At 38.2% G+C, this 21505-nt stretch overlaps 1 protein-coding gene across 3 annotated transcripts in view; it reads left to right on the forward strand.

Moving 5' to 3' along the window:
• The window catches only part of GRM5 (glutamate metabotropic receptor 5), a 358336-nt gene that overhangs the window by 273189 nt on the left and 63642 nt on the right, over window positions 1–21505 (forward strand). For all 3 annotated transcript variants that reach the window (XM_087822195.1, XM_087822196.1, XM_087822197.1), the window contains exons 4-5: window positions 9640–9886; window positions 15964–16132. In XM_087822195.1, coding sequence (XP_087678321.1) covers window positions 9640–9886; window positions 15964–16132 — 416 coding nt within the window. The remainder of the gene's footprint in view (window positions 1–9639; window positions 9887–15963; window positions 16133–21505) is intronic.

The raw sequence follows: 21505 nt of genomic DNA on the forward strand, positions 1-21505 counted from the left end.
ATACTTTCAAAAATAAAGATACATTTTTAAAAATGAGGCTAATGGTAGGGCTTTTGTAATGGCTAAATTATAATAATTTATCAATAAATATTACTTATTACTGTTAGTTAAAATCTTTACATATCTCTCATTTGCTCCTCAAGTGCTACCCTCAGAAGTTAATAGGGATGAATATTCTCAATTTCAAGTGACAGAAAATGACATTTGCAAAAGTGACCTTATGTTTATGAAAACTTAGGGGAGATAAAGGCACCAAAAGGTCAGTCTATAGAGCCAGTCGAACTGAGTTTAAAATTCTACTTTACCACCTTTTAACTTTATGTCATTGGCATTTTATTTTAACTCTCTGAGCCCAAGTTTTCTCATCTAAACAAAGGCAGGATATAATGCATAGTTTATATGTTTGCCATGAGGATTAAATGAGGCAGTGAATGTAAAGCACCTATCATCTGTGGGGTGGTTTCTTCTCCCATCTCTTATCCTTTAATGACTAACCTTTAAAATATTTTATAATAAACTTGTTTTTAGAAAATAACCATTGTCATGGTTGAAAGTGGCATAATTGTGATTTTAAAGTAGCATCTATAATAAAGAAACCAGTCCTAATGATACAGTAACTAGCATACTCAGAGGAGGGAGCTTCATAAAGAATCTTTTGATAAGAATGATCCAGTGTATAACATCTTACACAAATATCTCTACCCTAATCAGATCTCTTGTATTACACATGGTAATTAATCTTCCACGTGTACCATCTGTGAACTCTGCATTTTGTGCTTTAATTCTTCGCAGAAAATTTATATACTGCAATGTAATTCACTTTTTCAATTTTCTACTTCATTTCAATTCTGGTGCTTATTATATGAGATGGAGTTTTCATTTAGCATGCTTGTTATTTTTAATTAGAAGTACAAGTCTTAATGGAACTTAAATTTTTAGCATCCCTTATTTTCAGAAGCACAAACTCTAGGACATTATATGAGTAAAAAAAGCGTAGTAACTCTCAGATTTTCACAGGTGGGGACAGGTAATTTTATAAATATATTAGATGAATCTAGTGATCTCTTGGACATAAACTGTAGAACAGCAGGAGCCTCTAATTATTTAGTATCTGTTGTGGGGTCGTGACTTTTGTATGTGTTGTCTCTAAGTCTCACAACTCTACAAGCAGGTATTATTTCCCTTGTTTTCCAAATAAGGATTCCCTGAAAAAAGAATTATTCGATCCTACCTGGGAAACTCTAGCAAGACTTTGCGGTAAAGTGACCATTAAACTTTGCTTTAAAATATGATTGGAAGCTCATCAGGTAGCAATGGGAAAGCCACATCTCCAGGAAATGGTATGAAACAGAGTTAAAATGAAAAAGAATAATGATGAAAGATGGACAGACAGATAGAGCCAAGTAGGAAAGTGCTGGTCTAGGAATCTGGTCTGAGTGGAGTAATGAGAATGAAATGTGAATGTGATGGCTTTTTGCCATCTACTCTTTTGAATAATATCATAACCACCAGCCTTCATATCCCTGTGGAATTATTCCTTCATTTACACACCATATGGAAGTTCCTCAAAATACTGTAATGTGAATGAAAGAGATATGCTAGCTGAAATAACATCCATCAGAGGCTGCCAGCCGGCAGTTAACGGTGAATCATTTAAATTTAAAATTTGGCGTCCTGCGCATGGAAGGGTTCAATCCCTGTTGAGTTTCTGTAGCTCCCTGAAGATGTCTTCTCTCTGCAGCTACTGCGGTCATTTGCATTTTAATATCAGCATTTAGAGGTCAACTGCCTGTATTTCGGGCACAGTTATAAATTGGAGTCAGTGCAGAAAATCGAAACCGGTGTCTCTATAAGGGAACGAGTACAACTCTGGGTCCCCAGTGTTTCCATGTTTCCTGATGCACAAAAGGCACATACAGTGTTAGGAAAGGGGATGGATGATTTATGTAACTTATGTGATTTACTTCAGCCCTCACATAGACTAATCTTTCCTTCATGACATCACTAGTCTCTGTCCAAGCCCTAGATCGCATTAATAACTAGTCTTTTATTTTATTAATCTTAACATATGCTCCCAAGAAGCTACCTGCATCTTCATTATATCCATAATTTCTCTGTCTGGCCCACTATATATTAACTCCATACAGTAAATCTATTCATATTTATTCATCATTCCTATGAGCCACCAATGAGCTCTTGACCATGCTGACCACTGTTCTGGGTGCTGAAAATACAGTGCTAGGCAAGATCAATGTGGGCTTGGTCTACGTAGAGTGACTGTTTATTCTGAACTAATCTCTGGATCTCATAGTAGGTTTAGAAGCTTTTGCACAAAATAGGTGCTTAATAATTGTTAAATGAAAGAATAAATTGCACACTCTATGCCACAGTGTTAGGAAATGTGGAAGGTACAATATAAACAGGACAGTTTTAGCCTTCAGGATGCTCATACTCTGTGGTGGGTGCAGACAAGCACATAGATAATTCTAATGCGCGGCAGAGAGCATTACGTGTTGTAATTGAGGTATAAACACATTTCTGTGGAAGTAAGTAATGGCAAAAGATTAATCCTGGCTTGGGGGATGCTCTGGCCTGCTGTCACAGCAGGAAACAAATTATGGTGTCATCCACTGAGCATAACTGGAATCCATTTGCCACAGGCATGAGGAATGAGCTGATTCAGAAAATAAATGAGAGTGGGGAGAATTTGTTTCACTCCAATTCTTTTTCATTACAATGTTACAGTATGTTATCCAATGGCATCATCCAGATTTATAATCTCCTTCCTAGGAAATACTTGAATTCCTTCCCATACAGCCTGCTTTTCTTTACTGTTCTTCCCCTACTGGTAGGTAGAGAGGAAGGGAGGGCAATCTGAACCATTTTAATATCTAGCATCAAGACTAACACACAGAACTAACTTGGGATTGGTCATGAGTTAACTTGCTGAAAATGATATTAAATCATGGTTTCTTTTGCCTCCCATGTGAAAATAGCACTGATCCAAGATTATGGACACAAGGGGTGTTGGGCCAACTACCACTGAAGGTATGACTTGAGGGCAGTCATTTTCCTTCTCTTGGCCTTATTTCCATCATCTATTAAATGGGTTTATTGGACCAGATTAGAAAGTCCCAATCTCAGATGACTATAGGAACCAAAGAAGTAAAAACTAGAACCAGGTCAGCATTTGTCATGTGAGAATGTGAAGCTAGTATTGTGACATCTGAGCTTTTCAAGAGTCTACAAAGCTGGATTCTTATGTGCAATTTCCACAAAATAGCATTTAGGCCAAAGAAGAATAAAGGCGTTCGGCCCAAGGGCTTTCTTTCTGCAGCTTCTAGATGAGATGCTTTCTCAAGTCTCATATCTCAGGCAGTCTCTGATTCTGCATTGTTAAGAAGGTCTGATTTCCCTTTGTTTCCCTTTGTTTAACAGCTACGAAGCTTCGAAGTTCGGTTCCCCAGATGAATTAAAGAACATGTTCTGAGCACTATAAAATTAAATTGTCATCACAGATTGGAAGATTCCGTTTCTGCTAATCCTTTTGGGGCTTTCTGATTTGATGAAACAAAAGTGAAATTAGGATTGAATGTTCAGTGTTCTAAATTAGGGATCCAGTTTGAAAAACAAAGAGGGGCCGCCGCCCTCCCCTTTCCTCCGTGCAGGCTGCTGTGAGGCAGATCCCGCCGAGAGCAGCTGGCAGGTTTGGGCTGGCACCCACCCTGCCGCCTGCATCGGCCTGGCCCATAGCAGACCCTAAAAAGTCATCCTTAAAAAGGAAATGCTGCTGAATGGAGTCCAGTTCTGTCATGCATTAACATGCCAAGTCATTAACATGGCCTGTCTTTCCTACTGCTTACTGAATAAGAAAAGAAGTCTGGAGAAAATGAGCCCTTTTTGTTACCAACACTCGGGACTTTAAAATCTGCCTAATAAGGTGAAACTCCTTGTATCCCCACAAACTTCTATCACCGAGCCTCTGCCTTCCTTGCATGCTGAGTTTTTTGAGGAGGGAGATACTATGTGACTCTTGTTTGTGTCACCAGCATCCCGCACAGTATCTGACATACAATAAGGACTCAATGAATGGGTGTTTAATCAATAACTTAATCTCTGAGTGTGTCAGCAAATAAATTAACTAATGAGCCAGAATTTTCCTCTAGGGTCTAAATAGCAAGGACAAAGGAAGTGAATATAACTGGGTTTATTAAGACATCTATAGAAAGATTGTGTCAACCAAAGGAGGGTAGAGAGCTTGGAAATGTAGACAGAAGATCAGTAAAAGGTGGTAGGACCCGTACAGCCCTCCCAAATGACCGTAGACAGTCCCCTTCCTCCAGGCGTCATCTCATGATTCTGGACATTTCAAACATAATGTTATCTTATGTAGAATATTAATTTTAAAGATACTGGAAATCAACACGGTTATCTTCAGGCTACAAGCTCATACCCACCTTCTGTGGGCTGATCCATTGTCAGGGCCGTTGCCAAAGCCTTTGCAGGGCTATCAGCGTTTACTGCACATGTGCCTCCTTGAGGGGCCAGGCTTGGACCTAGGCAGGGTTGTATTCCATAGCTCACTTCTCAAAACTTGGGTATGCTGACTGGGGTGATTCTAACCTACTGCCCGGCTCCAGAACCTGTACTCCTATCCTCTATGCTCTGCTGCTCTTAGGAGGTGACATGCATTCTCTAACATAAAGTAAGATAACGTCTTAAAGATTCACCCCCTTTGGCAGTGGAGTTAGACAGAGATCTAAGCCTGAAAAGGTAAGAGGCAGGAGAATTCCCTAATCCACGGCTCTCCCACTTTTACAAATATTTAGTCTATTAATTGCTTGCTTTATGTTGTTAACACCCCCCCACACACACACCAAAAGCTAAATTTGCCAGTTATTTATAGTCACCTTGATTTCCTTAGTTTCTTCAGCTATAGTGGAAACAGCTCCTAGTTCATTGAGCTTTATGAAATTAAAGCATTTTGTACAGTAGTTATTTTGTTAGCACACATTTCAACAGAGCTCAGCTCTGTCAACCCCCTGAAGGTGAGAGCTCAGCCATGAATTGCTTCATCTAATGAAGGAAAAAGTCTGGAAAGTGGGTGAAATGGTGTAGGCAGAATTCAAACCTGAATGTCTGAATTGAACCCCTGCTGCAGCCTGAATGCCAAAACAGTTTGTAATATCTTTTTTTTTTTTTTTTAATGCATGTATCAAAATGACTTGAGAAATTACAAAAGTTAAAGTTCCATTAGTTTGTTCTAGCAACTTTTTAAAAAAATTTGCAATCATTTGGAATCTTTCAAGGGAAAATAGTTACCAGGACCTTCTACAAGACCCTAATGCTCCCCAAATAGGCCAGTTGTTCCTGGATGCTCAATAGTAACAAATGATTCAACAGACTGTGCACAAACACCTGTGTTCTTTGGATTTGAAGCTCTTGCTGTTGGCCAGCTCGTTCTGTATATTCCTGGGCCCAGGTTTTCAGCAACACCATGGGCACTATTTGAGAGAACAGAAACAAAGTATTTTCCAGGAAAAAACCAATCTTGTTACTAGTTTGTTTCTCCCTAACTTTATCTCTTAATTAAAATATTTTAATAAGGAGTTAACAGTATATTGTTCAGCATATTTCCAGTGAAAAGCAATATTGTATAGCAAAAAGGACATTAATCTTGACACTAGAAATTCTTGTCTACTTCTGAGTTTTACTATCTGTGTGACCTTGAAAAATCTGCTTAACCCGTCTCCACTTCAGTTTCTTTATCTCTACAGTTTGGATACAGAGTTGATGCACATCACTGGTACACACAAAAATTATTTTGAAAATTGCCAAACAAATGCAAATTTCCATTCCTGCACCCATTCAACAAACAGTACAGTAATCATGTCCTCAGCTCTGTAATTTGATTTGCAAATGACTAAGGCTCAAATGTTGCTTTTGTGCTAGTTGCTGTCTTCTGCAGACAATGCATTAAAAAAAAAAAAGGCATAAAGAGAACCTAAAAGATGACTGCCTGAGAGCTCTACTCAGCATCACATCAGATGAGACCTTTGACTTACTTTTATTCTCCAAAGTCTCAACCACAGAACATAGTGCCTAAAGGTTATTATGGCTTACATTTTTATATAGTTACCATTTATAAAGGACTTACCTTGTGCTGGGCTTTGCTTGAGGTACTTATGACTTTCTTATAACATTTAATTCTCATATCACCCTTGTAAGATAAAGGTCGCCATTTAACAGATGATTAAATTTAATCTCAGAGAATTTAAGTGACTTGTCCAAGTCACAGAGCTAGGAAGACACAAAGCAGGCGTGTAAACCTAGATCTCCCAATTCCGCTCATAAGATGAAAAAGAAAAGAGTGGGACTCAAACTACCACCTGTTTAATAGACACAGAGTCACCTGTTGCTGAATCCCGATAGTGGGTTTGGAGGCTGATGTGTAGGTTGTGGCTTAGGCTCAATATCAAGCATCTAAGATGGCCTCAAAGATGACCTGTTTTCAGTCAGTTTTCTGGAAGTTGAATCAATCAGGCGAGTAACTCTGCCTCTATTTAAAGACTTAAACAGAGGAAGGTAGGAAATGGACTGACTAGGGGACTGGATGTTTTGAATTCTTCCCCTAAGTGTGCCTACATCGCTATACAGGGTGCCTGAGAGAGAAGGAGAGAAAGTAATAGAGAGCTGGGAAGGGCAAACTTAATTTTAGTATCTGCAGTCATGGTGGTCTTCATTAGGAAGTGCTCTTGGAGCCTTTACAAATAGGTAGGATTAGTGTTAGTAGGGTCAGGGAGGAAAAGAAAATGGAATAATCTAGTTAGAGAGGACAGGTCTTTAATTCATTAACCAAATATTTGTTGAGGACCCACTATGTGTCAGGTAGTATTCTAGGCACTGAGTAGTGAACAGAACAGAATAAAATTCCAGTCCTCGTGGAGTTTACATTTCACTGGGTGGGTGAGACAGACAAATAAGCAAGACAGATATATAAAATATATAGTATTTTAGATGGTGGTAAGGAGAAAAATAATACTGGGAAAGGAGATGGGGAGAGTGTGGAAAGAGTGGGGTGGAAGTGCAACTTAGGCACAATGTCCAAAGAAGGTCTTACTGAGAGGATGATATTTGAGTAAAGACCTGAACTGGGGAGGAAACAGGCTCTGCAGATCTCTGAGACAGAGCATTCCAGGTAGAAAGAGCAGTAAGTACAAGGGCCTGGAGGCAGAGGCACACCTTGCATGTTTGTGGATCAGGAGGAGGTCAGTGTGTCTAGAAAGGAATAATTTAAGAGCAGGGGACCAGGAATGGAGTCAGAAAGGTTAGGGTGGAGCACCGTGAGCCAAGCTCCTGTACACCTTCCATGGTCATTGCAAGGACTTGACTTTTACGTTCAGTAATAAGGGAGCTGCTGGTATGTTTGATCAGAGGAATGTCATGATCTGACATATTTTAACAGAATTTTTCTGGCTACTTTGTTGAAAATTGGCTAGAGTACAAGGAGGGTGGACAAAGGTAGAAAAGAGACCAGTTAAAAGACCATTGCTGTAATACAGACAGGAAATGATGTATCTCGAACCTGGCAGAAGTAGAGCAGTATGAAATAGTTTCATTCTAGATATATTTTCAAAGTAGATCAAATAAGAGTTGAGAAGTTACACAGGAAAGAGAGGAGTCAAGAGTATCTCCAGAGTATTTGACTTGGCACCTAGAAGAATGGAGTTTCCAGCAGTATGAGGGGAAATGCAGACTTGTGAATAGACTCAGTGTAGAGAAGGAAATAGTAAGATTTGGTTGGCAGCCTGGGGCCGGTGTCTAGCCTTGAGAAGGAAGCAGGATTCCTCATCTAATTCTTATGTCAGGGTGAACCATACTGATTTTCCTACTGATCCTCTGTGCTCAGGGAAACAGTGTCAGCATTTGGGCCAGCAATCCAGAATGGGGTAATATATATCTGTAGTTTGGAAACTCATCAAGAACCATGCTATCTTGGGAGAGTTCCTTTTTATCCCACTTAAAGGAAGCTTTTCACCAAATGACAAACTCTGTCATTACCATGGCTGTTCCTTTCGCCTTATGACCGTGCTCTTCCTGTATGTCTCATTCGTCCTGTATGCAATTTCAGTCACTGGGCCTGGGAGTAGATTCTGTCTCCTAAACACTCCTGTCCATGACGATGGCCTCTGCCCTAGTCAAGGCCATGTTCAGCTATCACTGGGGTTGTTACATTGCCTTTTTTTTTTCTTTTGCATTGCCTCTTAATGGGTCTTCCTGACTCCACTCCTAGAGCCCTTTAAATCTTTCTCCACACTGTAGCCAGATTGGTCTTTTTAAAATGTAAATCTGATCAGATTCCTTCCTAAACACTATAAAGGATCCCCATGCTCTTATAATAAAGCACAGCAAACTTAAAGTGGCTTAGTCAGTTCTTTTTTCCTTTACTATTTAAGTTCTCCCCAATCTCCTACCTCCCATTCAATGTTCTGGCCATTCCAGTCTTAAAATTTCCCAAACCCAGTATCTCTGTCTCATCTGTGAACCTTCAGCCATGCTTGGGACACTCTTCCCCCTGCTTTTCATCCGCTGATACTCCACCATGACGCTCAGCTTCGGTGCGCTTCGGGTCTGGTGCCCCTCCTGATTCAGTACGGCCTCAGCACTTGTCAAACCAGACACTCACCTGCCCTCTAGACTCTAAGTAAACAAGAGCAAGAATTACGTCTTTCTCGTTCAACATTATGTCCCCCACTCCCAGCAAGTTCCGAGCAGTCAGAAGGAACAGGCATTCGCTCCATATTTGTTGAATCAATAACCCATACTGAATGTTAATTCTTTACTGCCACTTTCCCAAGAACCCTTCATTGGAAGGGATCTCTCCCTCTTTGCGCCTCTATAGATTTTAACTCCACATGTATTACAGAGTTATCACCTTATGCTTTTCTCTTTAGCTACATAATTTATTATTTAACAAGTTTCTTCTTAAGTGCAAAATCCAGGGTCATTTCATCTTTGAGGTTTCCCCAGCTCGTCTGCCACACACCTTTATATATACTCTGACTCCAATAAATGTTTATTGAATTAATTAATGAATTAATGGCATTTAAATGTTATATTTCATGATATCCAAATAGTCCAGTTTATGGATAGCATATGATTTGCGGTTGGAAGTGACAGGTGATAAATCTAAATAGGTAAGTTGAGACAAGATAGTGGAGGATCTTGTTTGTTCATCTAAGTAAGAACTTAATAGTTTGGACACTGGAGATTTGTTGAGGATTGCTAAATCATGGAGATATGTTAGTTATCACAGCTGAGTTCAGGGAGATTAATCCATCCTAAAGGTAATTTTTGGGGTAGAGAAATGCAGTACTATCCTGAATTCATTCCCAGAGTCCGGTAATGGGGTAAGTGAATCTTGGTACTTTTGGAGATTCAAGTCCAAAGGGGTTTTGAGGGGAAAAAATAGGAAACAGAAGACAATTATTAGGCATAATATGTTAGCACCTGGGTCTTAGTATTGCCTCTGGTTCTAGCTATAATATTGCTCCACTACATTCTCTGATTATTCAGAATCATAGACGTAGCTATAGTAGAATTAAATCTCAAAGTTAATTCCTAATTTGTTTCCCACAGGTTCTCTGACTCTGAGAACACATCACGTTCAAGATTCCAAAATGGGATTTGTGATCAATGCAATCTACTCCATGGCCTATGGGCTTCACAACATGCAGATGTCCCTCTGCCCAGGCTATGCGGGCCTCTGCGATGCAATGAAACCTATTGATGGACAGAAACTTTTGGACTCCCTGATGAAAACCAACTTTACTGGGGTTTCTGGAGATATGATCCTATTCGATGAGAATGGAGACTCTCCAGGAAGGTATTGTTACAATTCTTCTCTAGACAATAGATCCTGAGCAACAGCCATCACTTGATCCTGAAGTGCCTGTTTCTGTCCTTTGTGGTTATACAGGCCTCCTGGCCATGCCCGACAAGCTCTGACATCACAAAGTGAGCAGAGACAGAGAGGGAAAGCCCTACTTCCTATAGTCAGGGAAAAGTATTGATGCCGATGTGCAAAACATGGCCTTGGAATCATCCCCACATTTCAGAGATCTAAACATAGAGGCAGGAGCCTCACATTATCATAATGGAAAACAAGTTCTGTTTGCCATGCTGTTCCCTGTATTCTGATCTGTCCTTGGGTCATAAAACTATTCTGAAACAGAAATAATTCAATCTCTGGTAATCCAGAAACAGGCATGAGGTGCTGTTATATTGTTCACTGTACCTACTGTGAGTTATGTCATATTTTATCTTATTACCCTCCAACTGGCGTACTCTTTCCCTTCAGAAGGACTAAATTGCCTTTTTCTCTGAAATTTCACTTTCATTACTTACAGAGAGAAGCCTGAAAATATGAACTTACTCATAATTATAGGTCAGCCTCCAGGGAAAATCGTTAAGTACCTAGGATTTATCAGAATTTACATCTATTTCATTCTCCAAACTCTTAGGTGACTCTACACATGGAACTTTTAATCCATGAGGGATGATGTCATTGAATTGATATTCTGGGTTGTATTAGGGCTGGGTCTATCACTCTGCGTTGCTCCAGAACAATCGGGGTCCTTTGGTCTCCCACTGTTAAATCCTGAGTACTCTTCCAGTAGCAGATTATGCTTGACAGCTGTGCTTGCAGAGGGTGACCTTACACAATGTTTGCAGTTGACCAGTTGAAGGTGCCAAAAGAAGGCTTCATGATTTACAAACTAGGTACCTACACATTGTAACAACCACCTTGGATTAGCTTGTTTCCATATTCCCAAGGTAAGCTGTAGCTTATCTCTGATGCAGCTCTTACCATCCCGCTAGCTGGACTTATAAGTGACAACTAGTGTCAAGTCATACAGCCAAGAGGAAAGCTGGGTATTTTCTCTTTTTAGAGATGTGAAGACTATTGCTCCAGGCAGGCTGTTAGCTAATATTAGCTGACTTTTCGTATGTGGTTTTCTAATTTTTGACTGTTCAGTATATCCACTGGGGGAGGTGGGCAGCAAGGAGTGCACAGTGGGTGGGAGAGATAAAAGCATTTTCCTGGGGTCAAAGAAACTTGTCATTTGTTGTAACGCTTCTTGTGGCAGGTAGACCAATGAGCTCAGTCTTTGGGCTTAGGTCAAGGCCTCTACACATGGATTTATCATTCCTATATGCATCCCTCCAGCACTGGCATTAGCTTGGGACTTGTTTACAAACTTTAATGATTACAGGTTCACCAGTTCAAAGAGTTTTCATATCATACACCCAAGCCAGTTTCACAGCCTAGATGGTGAAGAAGTGGCTCAGCTCTATTCCAATGGGAAATCTTAATGAGTCAGACAGAACATCCCTGTCTCAGTTATAATCCTCCAAATATGCTGTAATGGGGCACATTTCCGACAATAGTTCTTAACCTTTTTTTTGGAGCATGAATCTCTCTAAGACTCAGATAAAATTTAGAAGTATTCTCTCAATGACAATATACATGAAATTTTACAAACAATTTCTCGGAATTCACAGTTGTTTAGATATTTTCCATGCATTACTAAGGTTGGGTATTATATTAACCCATTAATAAATTATCAGAATTGGCTTTTGAGGGCATGAGCCAGACTCAGGAAAAGGTGGTTTGCAACTTTTTGTTTTTCCAACTAATCCAGTTATATTTACAAAATAAGGAGAACTCAGATAAATTTATTGAGTGTGTGTTCTGAGTCAAACACTAAGTTGAACTCTCTGTTTTAATCCTGAGATAAGTAATATTATTATTCTCTTTTCCAGATAAAGACTTTAAAACTGAAACTCACAAAGGTTAGATGACTTCCCCAAAGACAAATCTAACAAGTGATAATCAGGATTCTTACTCAGTCTGCTGAGTACAACATCCTGCCAATTAATCAACCAGGATCACAACCAAAAAGCCATTATTTGCTTCCAAATGGAGCAATGAACCAGAGGAGCCTGGGGTAATCAAGTGTTCCCTTAAAATGCCAGTTGCAAAGGAGGAGCCTAAGCAGAGGAAGCTCAGAGAGGTGGCAGCCCACTCAGGTGCACACACTTGTGAATCATTGGAGAGTAAACTAGAATCATTGTTTTTCAACCTCACATCTAATTAGACTCCTATCAGCTCACAATTCTTTAATGAAAACCTTAGTGCCAGTGTGCAACACAATTCAAAATGTTTAAATCTACAAAAGTTATACAGTCCTCTGTTGCCCCCAGCATGCTGTGGAGCAGCACTGCTTAATCAACACATTAATATTTCTGCAGCAAAACATATGAATATTCACATGAAGTGTGATAAATAGGCTACAAATAGCCTCATGACAGTGTGGGTCAGGTTCTGTCACTAGGTAAATTCAGATTGGGTCATGTTACACTGCCAAGTGAAATTATAAAAGTAAAAACTGTGGTTTTCAAAGCCCTAAGGAATCTGGAGTTATAGATAAGAAACATGGACCTGTACTATTCACCACCAGCAGTATAGATCACGGGTCAGCAAACTATGGTCTGCAAACCAAATCGAGTCTGCTGTCTTCATAAATAAGGCTTTATTGGTACACATTTACACTGATTTGTTTAGATACTGTTTGTGGCTGCTTTCACATGGCACGAGCAATGTTGAGAAGTTTCAACAGAGACAATCTCACTTAGCCTAAAGTATTTACTGTCTGTCCCTGTACAGCAGAAGTTTTCTCACCTCTGGCATAGAGAGTTCATTGAAAACTGAGGTTTCAGAGGCCTTGTCACAGCCTGGGACTGACCATAATTGGACAGAGGAAACATGGAGAGTCAATGTCAGACCAATGGCTATTTAAAGCAAAAATTTTAACATTATATTGTTATAATGTTAAACATTACAAGTGGCTTATAAGTGGATATAAAATATGTAAATATAAAATATTTGACAATATGAAGGAAGGGGATATAGAATTATACAAGGGCAAGGTTCTTATATTTACCTTAAGTGGCACATTAATTTTAAGTAGAAAATCAGATAAATTAGGAATGCATATTTTAGTCCTGTAAGCACCCACTAAAATTTTAATACAAGAGGAACAGTTAAAACGCCAATAGAGGAATACTAAAACCAAAATGATTCCAAAAGAAGACAGGAAATGAGGACCAGATGGATAAAAACAGATGTGACAAATAGTAAACAAGGGTAGGACACTAGAAATTCACACTGAGCTAGTTTGCACACTGATTCTTATTATATGGCTCTGTCCATAGAAGGACCATGGAGATGATATGTTTCAATCCTAACTTCCCTGGGAGAAAACTGAGTTTCAGAGAAAGGAAGAGGAATGCTCAAGGTTACACAGTCAATTAGTAACAGAAAAATGACACTATACAGATCTTAGGCATAAACATCAAGTTAGAAGAATTTACCTTGGATTTTTTTCATTGTTTTTTATATAACATTTGAAGTGGTTCTACATATATGTATGTGGATACACACACACACACACACACACACACACACACACATACACATATTTAGAAAAGGTTTCATTATTAGTTACCATTAAAATTTTTGCTCAAACCAACTCTGTGGTGTCACTTTAATCTGTGATTATACCACCCCAAATGCATAGATCATTATAATTGCTTTGTTACAGGGACCAGTGAGTGTTTGGAGTGTCCATTATGTTGACCAACAGAAAATTTATCACATATTTAAGAGCTAAAGTTTTTTTTAAAAGCACCTTGGCACAAGAATTATAGACTGAGAGGACCTTAGGAGCCATGTAAACCCAGTACTCTCCACAATGCCCTCCACCAAATGATGTTTTAGTTCCTCTGACTTTACCCCGTTGGGTAAGGAAAACCTCACTATTTCTGAGGGAGCCTGCTCTAGTTTTCAGAAAGTTATAACCACTCAGAAATTTATTTATGTAACTGAGCCCTGCTTTTTATTCCTTTTGTTTAAAACATATTTTAGATTTTTTTTGCATAGTATATAAAATTAATTTTTTAAAAATTCAGGATATTTCAACTTGAAATTGTGGCCAGTTAAAGAAGTGGCAGATGAGGGAGGCAAAGAGTTGTCATGCTTATTTTTCAAAACCTAGATCCCTTCACTTTTTACCATTTCTATATAAAACAAAAAAAGCATGGTGATAGTCATAAAAAGCCTTAAAATGTAGAGTAGATTTCTGCAATATTGAAACAATGGAAATTGACCTCTTAGCTCTAGCTCGATAATGGAGCCTTAAAGGCTGAGGTTAGGTGTTGGCTCGGCCGCTTGCGTGCTCTGCAGTCTGGTCACGCTCATTAACCTCACCGAGCTTCAGTTCCATTAGCTGTGAATTAACAGTTTGGACTATATCTTTTCAGAGTTAAGAACTGGTATAATGAGATTGATGGCTCATTTGGGGGTGAACAGTGAAACTCTCATATCTGTTCAAATCAATAGCAGCAAAGAGAGAAGCCTCCTGACATCAACATTTCTTTCTTCCTCCCAGCCGAGAATGTTCAAAAGCTACTTGCTCACAGAGTCACCTTTTGAAGACCTTCTTAGAAGCCCAATGTATTTGAAGCAGCCAATGACATAATATATGAGTTCTTTTTACCTGTGTTCTGTGTTCTGCTGTCTCAACTTATTATATACTTGGTAGCCATGGGATAACTGGCAGAGTGGAAAGATGTAGGACTCAGTTTTGTATCCTATAGATTGGTACTTTGGGTTTAGAAATGGATTTAGACAGTTGCTAAAAATTTTTACCCACTGCAAATAAAACACTGTAGAATAATTCTTAAGCCACTGAACAGCCAACAAAACTTAAGAATGAGTTAACATTCTGAAAAAGATACTATAGTAAAAAATGTGATTGTGAATGAAGACTGAATGGTATCATTTTACAGTGTGCGTCCAAACAGATTGATGTCAGATTTGTCCATAGTATTTATGTGCTGAGCATTGGTATGAATATGATCATCTGACAACTTGAACCCAAAAGCTAAAAAGTTTTCCATCCATGTCAATTTCCAGATAACTGAATACGCTGAGCATGGAAGGTTGCAGGAGGCATTTACAAGAGCCCATCTGCCAACCCTGTAAGCCCTGGGAGGGAGGACCATAGGGTACTATGTGGAAACATCTGCCCCTAAGACATACCTATAGGTATGGGTGCAGGAACTGATGCAGTGGGGATACCGCTCAGCCAGTGTTCCCAGATTGAAAAATAATTTCAGAAATGCTTCTCTGGTGATGTTCTTGCATATAAGAAAAATCACCTGAGCACACGCATCAATTTTCCCTCTTTACATCTGTATCCCCATACTCAAAAATAACAGCCAATAAAGGCTGAGAACTCACATGGTGCTAGAATATCCCAGGATTTTTACATTGCATGAGATGCTTTAGAAGCTTATTTTCAGACTTATTTCAGATATCACTCCTGTGGGTGTCTTTATAGAGTGAATTTAGCCATTGATAAAAGGGTAAAATAAGAAAGGTAAAATCAGGCCCTATCCAAATTACCCCCACATACCCTACAGCTGAGGACAAATTAAAGATTTACCAAATTTCTCACTTGGTTGGAAAAGGAAAATTTTATTTTACTTGAGTGGGAACGAAAACCTGTCTATCTTTTGTAGAAGCCTAACAGCAGTACTTTTTTAACTTCTTGATGTTATTTCCAAACTTGTCTTTCATCCTGCTAAGGTCAGGTCTCCTTCTCACATGGGATTATTTTCTATTTCAGGTGTAAGCCTGCATTTAAAAAAAAAAAAAAGTTTCTGAAGACAAAGTGAAACAGACAGGCTTTTTGTTATTCTTCGTGGACTGTCGTGGAAAATTCCAGTGTCCCTGCTTTGACAGTAGCTGCACTGTTTGGGAATGCAATCTATTGCGTCCTCATAGCTGGCGTTTTATATTGTTAGCTGAATGATTATTATACTCTTGTTCCTAAGGTATGAAATAATGAATTTCAAGGAAATGGGAAAAGATTATTTTGATTATATCAACGTTGGAAGCTGGGATAATGGAGAATTAAAAATGGATGACGACGAAGTATGGTCCAAGAAAAGCACCATCATCAGATCCGTGTGCAGCGAGCCGTGCGAGAAAGGCCAGATAAAGGTAAAACGGCATCCGTGCTGCTTTCATTTTTGTTGTAAATTCAAAAGCGTTCATTATCTTTGGCTGTTGTTTAAAATTTTAGACACTTGTTTTATCTTTTATGCATAAGCTTCTAATGTCAGCAGATGTATTTTTTCCTTTTTTCTCATTGATTCCTTATGATACCTAGTATGATCCACAGTAACCTTAGCACTTGGACTCATGGAACTGATCGATGAGTCGTGTTTGCCCATACCCTTTCCACTCGTGTAAGCTTTTAAAGACATGCTTTCTGGGAATGAATAGTTCACAGTTGAAAATCATATTCATTTGCAATTAATTTAACAAATATTTATCAAACTCCTAGTAATGTAATAGTTTATGTCAATGGGGAAAAATAAATAAGACACCTTTACTGTCAGAAGATTTATAATCCAGATGAGGAAAAATATTTTGGGCGCGGATAAATAACATCATGTAAAATGTGATGACATTATTAAGAAAGACAAAAAGGGAGCTATATAAGTTCATACAAAGGAAAGGGAGAGATTTCTTCTGAATAAAAGGTCAGACATGGCACCATGAACAATGGATATGATTTCAGAGAGAGACGAGGGGAAATAATCACTTACTGTTCTAGTAAAGGAACATTAATATGAAAGGTATAAAAGTGGTTGGTTATTCTGAAATAACAGTGAATAATCTCGGGTCTAGTTATTATAAAAGAGAAAGTTGAAATCATAGATGGAATCCATATTTATGGAGAGTTTCTGAATGTCAAACTACATCGGTTGAACTTAATTTTATTAACCAAGGAGTCTGAGAATAATTTTGACCAAAATGTGGACATATGCTGGGCTATAGCTGAGCAGAGCTATGAAACATAAATAACGAAAGAAGAGACAAGTTAGGAGGACACTGTGGTGACAAGGGCCCTGAATTGTAGAAGAAAGAGTGAGAATGGAAAGTGAGCAAAGGAGACACTTGAGATGAACATTAGAGAGGTAGACTCAACCAGCCCTGGCTACCAATTGGTTAGAGGGTTGGAGAAGAAAAAGAAGCCTGAGACAATCGGCTGTGATTCCAAGTCTTAGTAACTAGAAAATACCATTGTTGGAAACAGAAAAGTGAAAATGGTTTTAGAGAAAAGGCAGTGGGTTAGTTTGGGGCCTGTTGGCTTTGATATATCTAGTCAGTGATGAAAAATATTGGTCTATAACAATGAGAAATAAGGTTGAAGATACAGATTTGGGGATTAATTGAACAGAGCTGAAGTTGAAGCTGTTTGAGTAGATGAGGTCCCTACACCTGAAAGTATAGAGAGAAAATAAATGTGCACCAAAAATAGAGAACTTGAAGAAGATCTGCAAGAAGAAAAGGTAGCTCTGGCCAGTGTGGTTCAGTTGGTTGGAGCATCACCCCGAACACTGAAAGATCACAGGTTTGATTCTGGTCAGGGTACATGCCCAGGTTGTGTGTTCAATCCCTAGTCGGGGTGCATGTGGGAGGCAATGGATCAATGTTTTTCTCCCACATCAGTGCTTCTTTCTCACTCTCTCCCTCTCCTTCCTCTCTCTCTAAAATCAATAAATACATATACGTGGGTGAGGATTTAAAAAAACAAATTTTTTTAAAGAAGGAAAGCTTGAGGGTGAGCGGCAACAGGGTCAGGGACAGATAGAGAACCAGAGAGCTCGATGTCATGTAAGATGGTGGTCTATGGAAGTGAGAGGCCAAGGAAGAGAAGGGCTGAAGGAAAGACATGAGAATTGGGGTTAGCCCTTCACTTGGGACCGTCTAGAAACAGAAGCCAGGTAGAATAGAATAGGATAGGATAGGATAGGATAGGATAGGATAGGATAGGATAGGATAGGATAGGATAGGATAGGATAGGATAGGATAGGATAGGATAGGATAAGATAGGAATTAGAATTAGAATTAGAATTTAGAATTTAGAATTAATTTAGAATTTAGAATTTAGAATTTAGAATTTAGAATAGAATAGAATAGAATAGAATAGAATAGAATAGAATAGAATAGAATAGAATAGAATAGAATAGAATAGAATAGAATAGAATAGAATTAGAATAGAACAGAACAGAACAGAATAGAATAGAACAGAGCAAGGAGAAATGTATGTGCAAAGCAGGTAAGGGGATATTCTGGCAGTTTGAGGTAAATGAAAGCTACTGTTATACTAAATAAGGTCTGGCCAACAGGAAATAATCCAGCGAGAGAGGAGGAGGAGAGTGTAATAAAAATGAAAAGGAGCTTATCTATTGGGTCACAATGACCTAGGGGAAGGAAAAAACAGTATCAAAATAATGTATTCATCAAATAGTTATTAAGTACTACAGGATGTTTCGGGCACTGACTATACCTAGAGGAGTCGGCCTTGCTCTGTTCAGTCAGCCTCACCTCACTGTTTAGAACACATTTGAGGTGATCACTCATTGACTACCTCAGTATCAGTTGTTAAGGTCTTCAGGGGGTCGTCATGCAGATTTAGTAAGCATAAGGCCAGAAGGAAGAATGACATAAATATAAATTTATTAATATCTTCTAAATAGCCCAATGGCTCACGCAGTATCTGAAAAGTTCCTCATGTTTTGTTATGGTACACGAGGGTCGGTCAACTACGACCCACAGGCCACATCTGACCTCCTGTCTGTTTTTGTAAATAAAGTTTTATTGACACACAGCCATGCTCATTTGTTTATGTATTGTCTATAACTACTTCCATATGGCTACTATAGTAACTAGAGTTGAATAGTTGAATTTTAACAGAGAACGTATGGCCTACAAAGCCTAAAATATTTACTGTCTGGTCCTTTGCAAAAATTTTGCTGACCCTTAGTATACAATTACAGTCTGCATCTTGGCCGATCATCTTGCAGTTAAACACTTCATGTGAAATTCTTTATGGATTCATTCAGAATATTGATTGTCCACAATTTCCAGTTCTTCCTGTAGAAGTATTATCCTGTGTAAATTGCCATATGGATGTTGTTTTGACTCTTCACAGCAATACGGTTTGAACACATAACTTCAAAATGCTGCATGACTGATTTGGGAGATTTCCTTATACCATGCATCAATCTACACCCTTTTATAGAGAGGACTTGAGAGCATCCACAGATTCTGGTATCTGCAGGGGGTCTTGGAAACAATTCCCTGCAGGACAACTTAAGTTTTTGTGGAGTTAAATGTTATATGTGGACTTTGGACTGTGCCAGGGTGGGGAGAGGAGGGGGGTTTGGTGCCTCTAGCCCCTGCATTGTCCAGGGTCAAGTGTATATACTTTTCTAACCTATTCTACTAGGAATAATTTAACAGTGAAATAATTTGATTCTCTATTACAATGTTTTAAATACTAGTTAATTTGTAATAATGTTTATTCAGTCATTTTAATTCCAAATTCTGTTTTCACAACCAGATCTCATTTTCACCCTATTAAATATAAAATTTACAATATTTTCTTAATATAGTTTAAGGTTCTCACTTAGCAACTTCTTTAGTGATATCAGCCTCTTATGGCATTGTTCAGATTTACTAACATAGAGTCCATGAAAGGGTATTAGTCTAGCAAAGGTTCAAATATGTTACATATTGTTATTCATTACAAAACAGCACTACTTCCAGGATGTTCAAAAAGAATGGGAATTACTATGAAAAAGAATTGTCTCCACCTCTTGTATTCAAAACAAATGTGATAATAAATAAATAAATAAATAAATAAATAAATAAATAAATAAATAAAACAAAGCAAAGTTAATGTGAACAGAACATACATAACAAGTGAGTAAAAGTAAATCAAATCAGTTTTGAATGATCAGACGAAGATATATTAGTTGTCACTACTGATTCAAAAAAAATTGTATTATTCGACTTAATCTTGGAGAAGGGCATGAACTTATTTTGGTAAAAAAAAAAAGTGAAATTCACAAACCAGTATGAATTGAACCACAAGAAGTCAGCATACTTCTAGAAGGAAAATGCAACTGCTTTTGTTTGCCAGGCCCTGCTAAGAAAGGATCCTTCAGTATTTGAAATGTGTCTGGTTGCATTACTAGTACTTATCCAATGATAGTTTTACCATAGATTTACCATTGTGGTTGAAATTACCTCAAAAATGAAATTAATTTCTCTATATGAATATTTACATGAATACTATTAATAAAACAGTTAACATTTCTTGTGTTCTGCGATATTTTTTAATGTTTACATTCCTTTATTGGAGTAATTGTCCTGACTGTATTTTAATAAATACAGTGATTACTTACTAATGAGAGACCTCTGTAGAAATGACATACTATCCATCTAGACAGGTTTTCGTTACTCTTTGCCAACTGGTAGAATAGTTCCATTTATAAAGTTTTATACATAAAAGGGCTTTAAATTTTACCAGGCTGTCCATGAATTCATCTCTGAAAAAGTTAAGTGACATTTAATTTTAGCTACTATATTTTACATCATTAAAAAGTAATCCTCAGGTAACCCTATACAGATAGGTTTATTTAAAAAGCAATGGTCTTGGTTTGAAGAAACAAGATCGACGGGAGGATGCACAACTACTTAGTGGGTATAAGTAAGACTAGAGCTGTGGTGCCTCCCGATTCCCCGGCCAGTACTCTTTCCTCTACATCTTCCAGGATATCATGGACCCAACCTTCATATAGACCAGTAAGGCTCGGTGTTCACGGGCAGGAGCCCTGAAGGTCAGCGGCCACTGTTTGAGTCTCCATTTACCCGTAGATGCTGTGTGAGCTCACTATGCCTCCACTTTCTCCCTGAAAAAAAAAGAATAAAATAAAACCAGCTTTTTTATGCAGAGTTGTTCTAAAGTTTTAATGAGTTAACAGCATATGGCATTCATTAAATAGCCAGTAAATAGTCAATATCATTAGAAAGAATACTTTAGCTTGATTAAACGAGTCTAATTAGCAATTTTGCCTCACTTCTCTGGAGCCAGCACAAGTAATGGTACAAAATAAGAGAAAGGTGCTACCTTACAATTGTATTTAGTTATAAATATCTAGACGTTGTTATTAGCAAAAGTCCTTAATAGTCAGCATCTAAGATAAGGAATAGAGTGTAATCACTGCTGCGTCTGGTTATTGCTGGTTATTAAAAACAGTTTTAATTATTTATAAGAATGATTAATGAATAATATATTCCACAGAGGCTATTCATGCATCAGTGGTGGGGGGGGGAAAGACAGTCTCAGTCTAACATCTGAGACTCTTTCAACTGTTAAATTATTTCACTTCTCTTCCATTGTCTTAAAATATCAAATAGATGAAGAGGTCAGTAATAGTCTCAGTGACCTTATCTGTAGTCACCTTTATCCCAAGCAAATCAAAGCTACTAGAATAAGAAGTAATGGACTGAATT

This window comes from Miniopterus natalensis, chromosome 11, assembly GCF_054644295.1.
Source record: "Miniopterus natalensis isolate mMinNat1 chromosome 11, mMinNat1.hap1, whole genome shotgun sequence".
NCBI lineage: Eukaryota > Metazoa > Chordata > Mammalia > Chiroptera > Miniopteridae > Miniopterus > Miniopterus natalensis.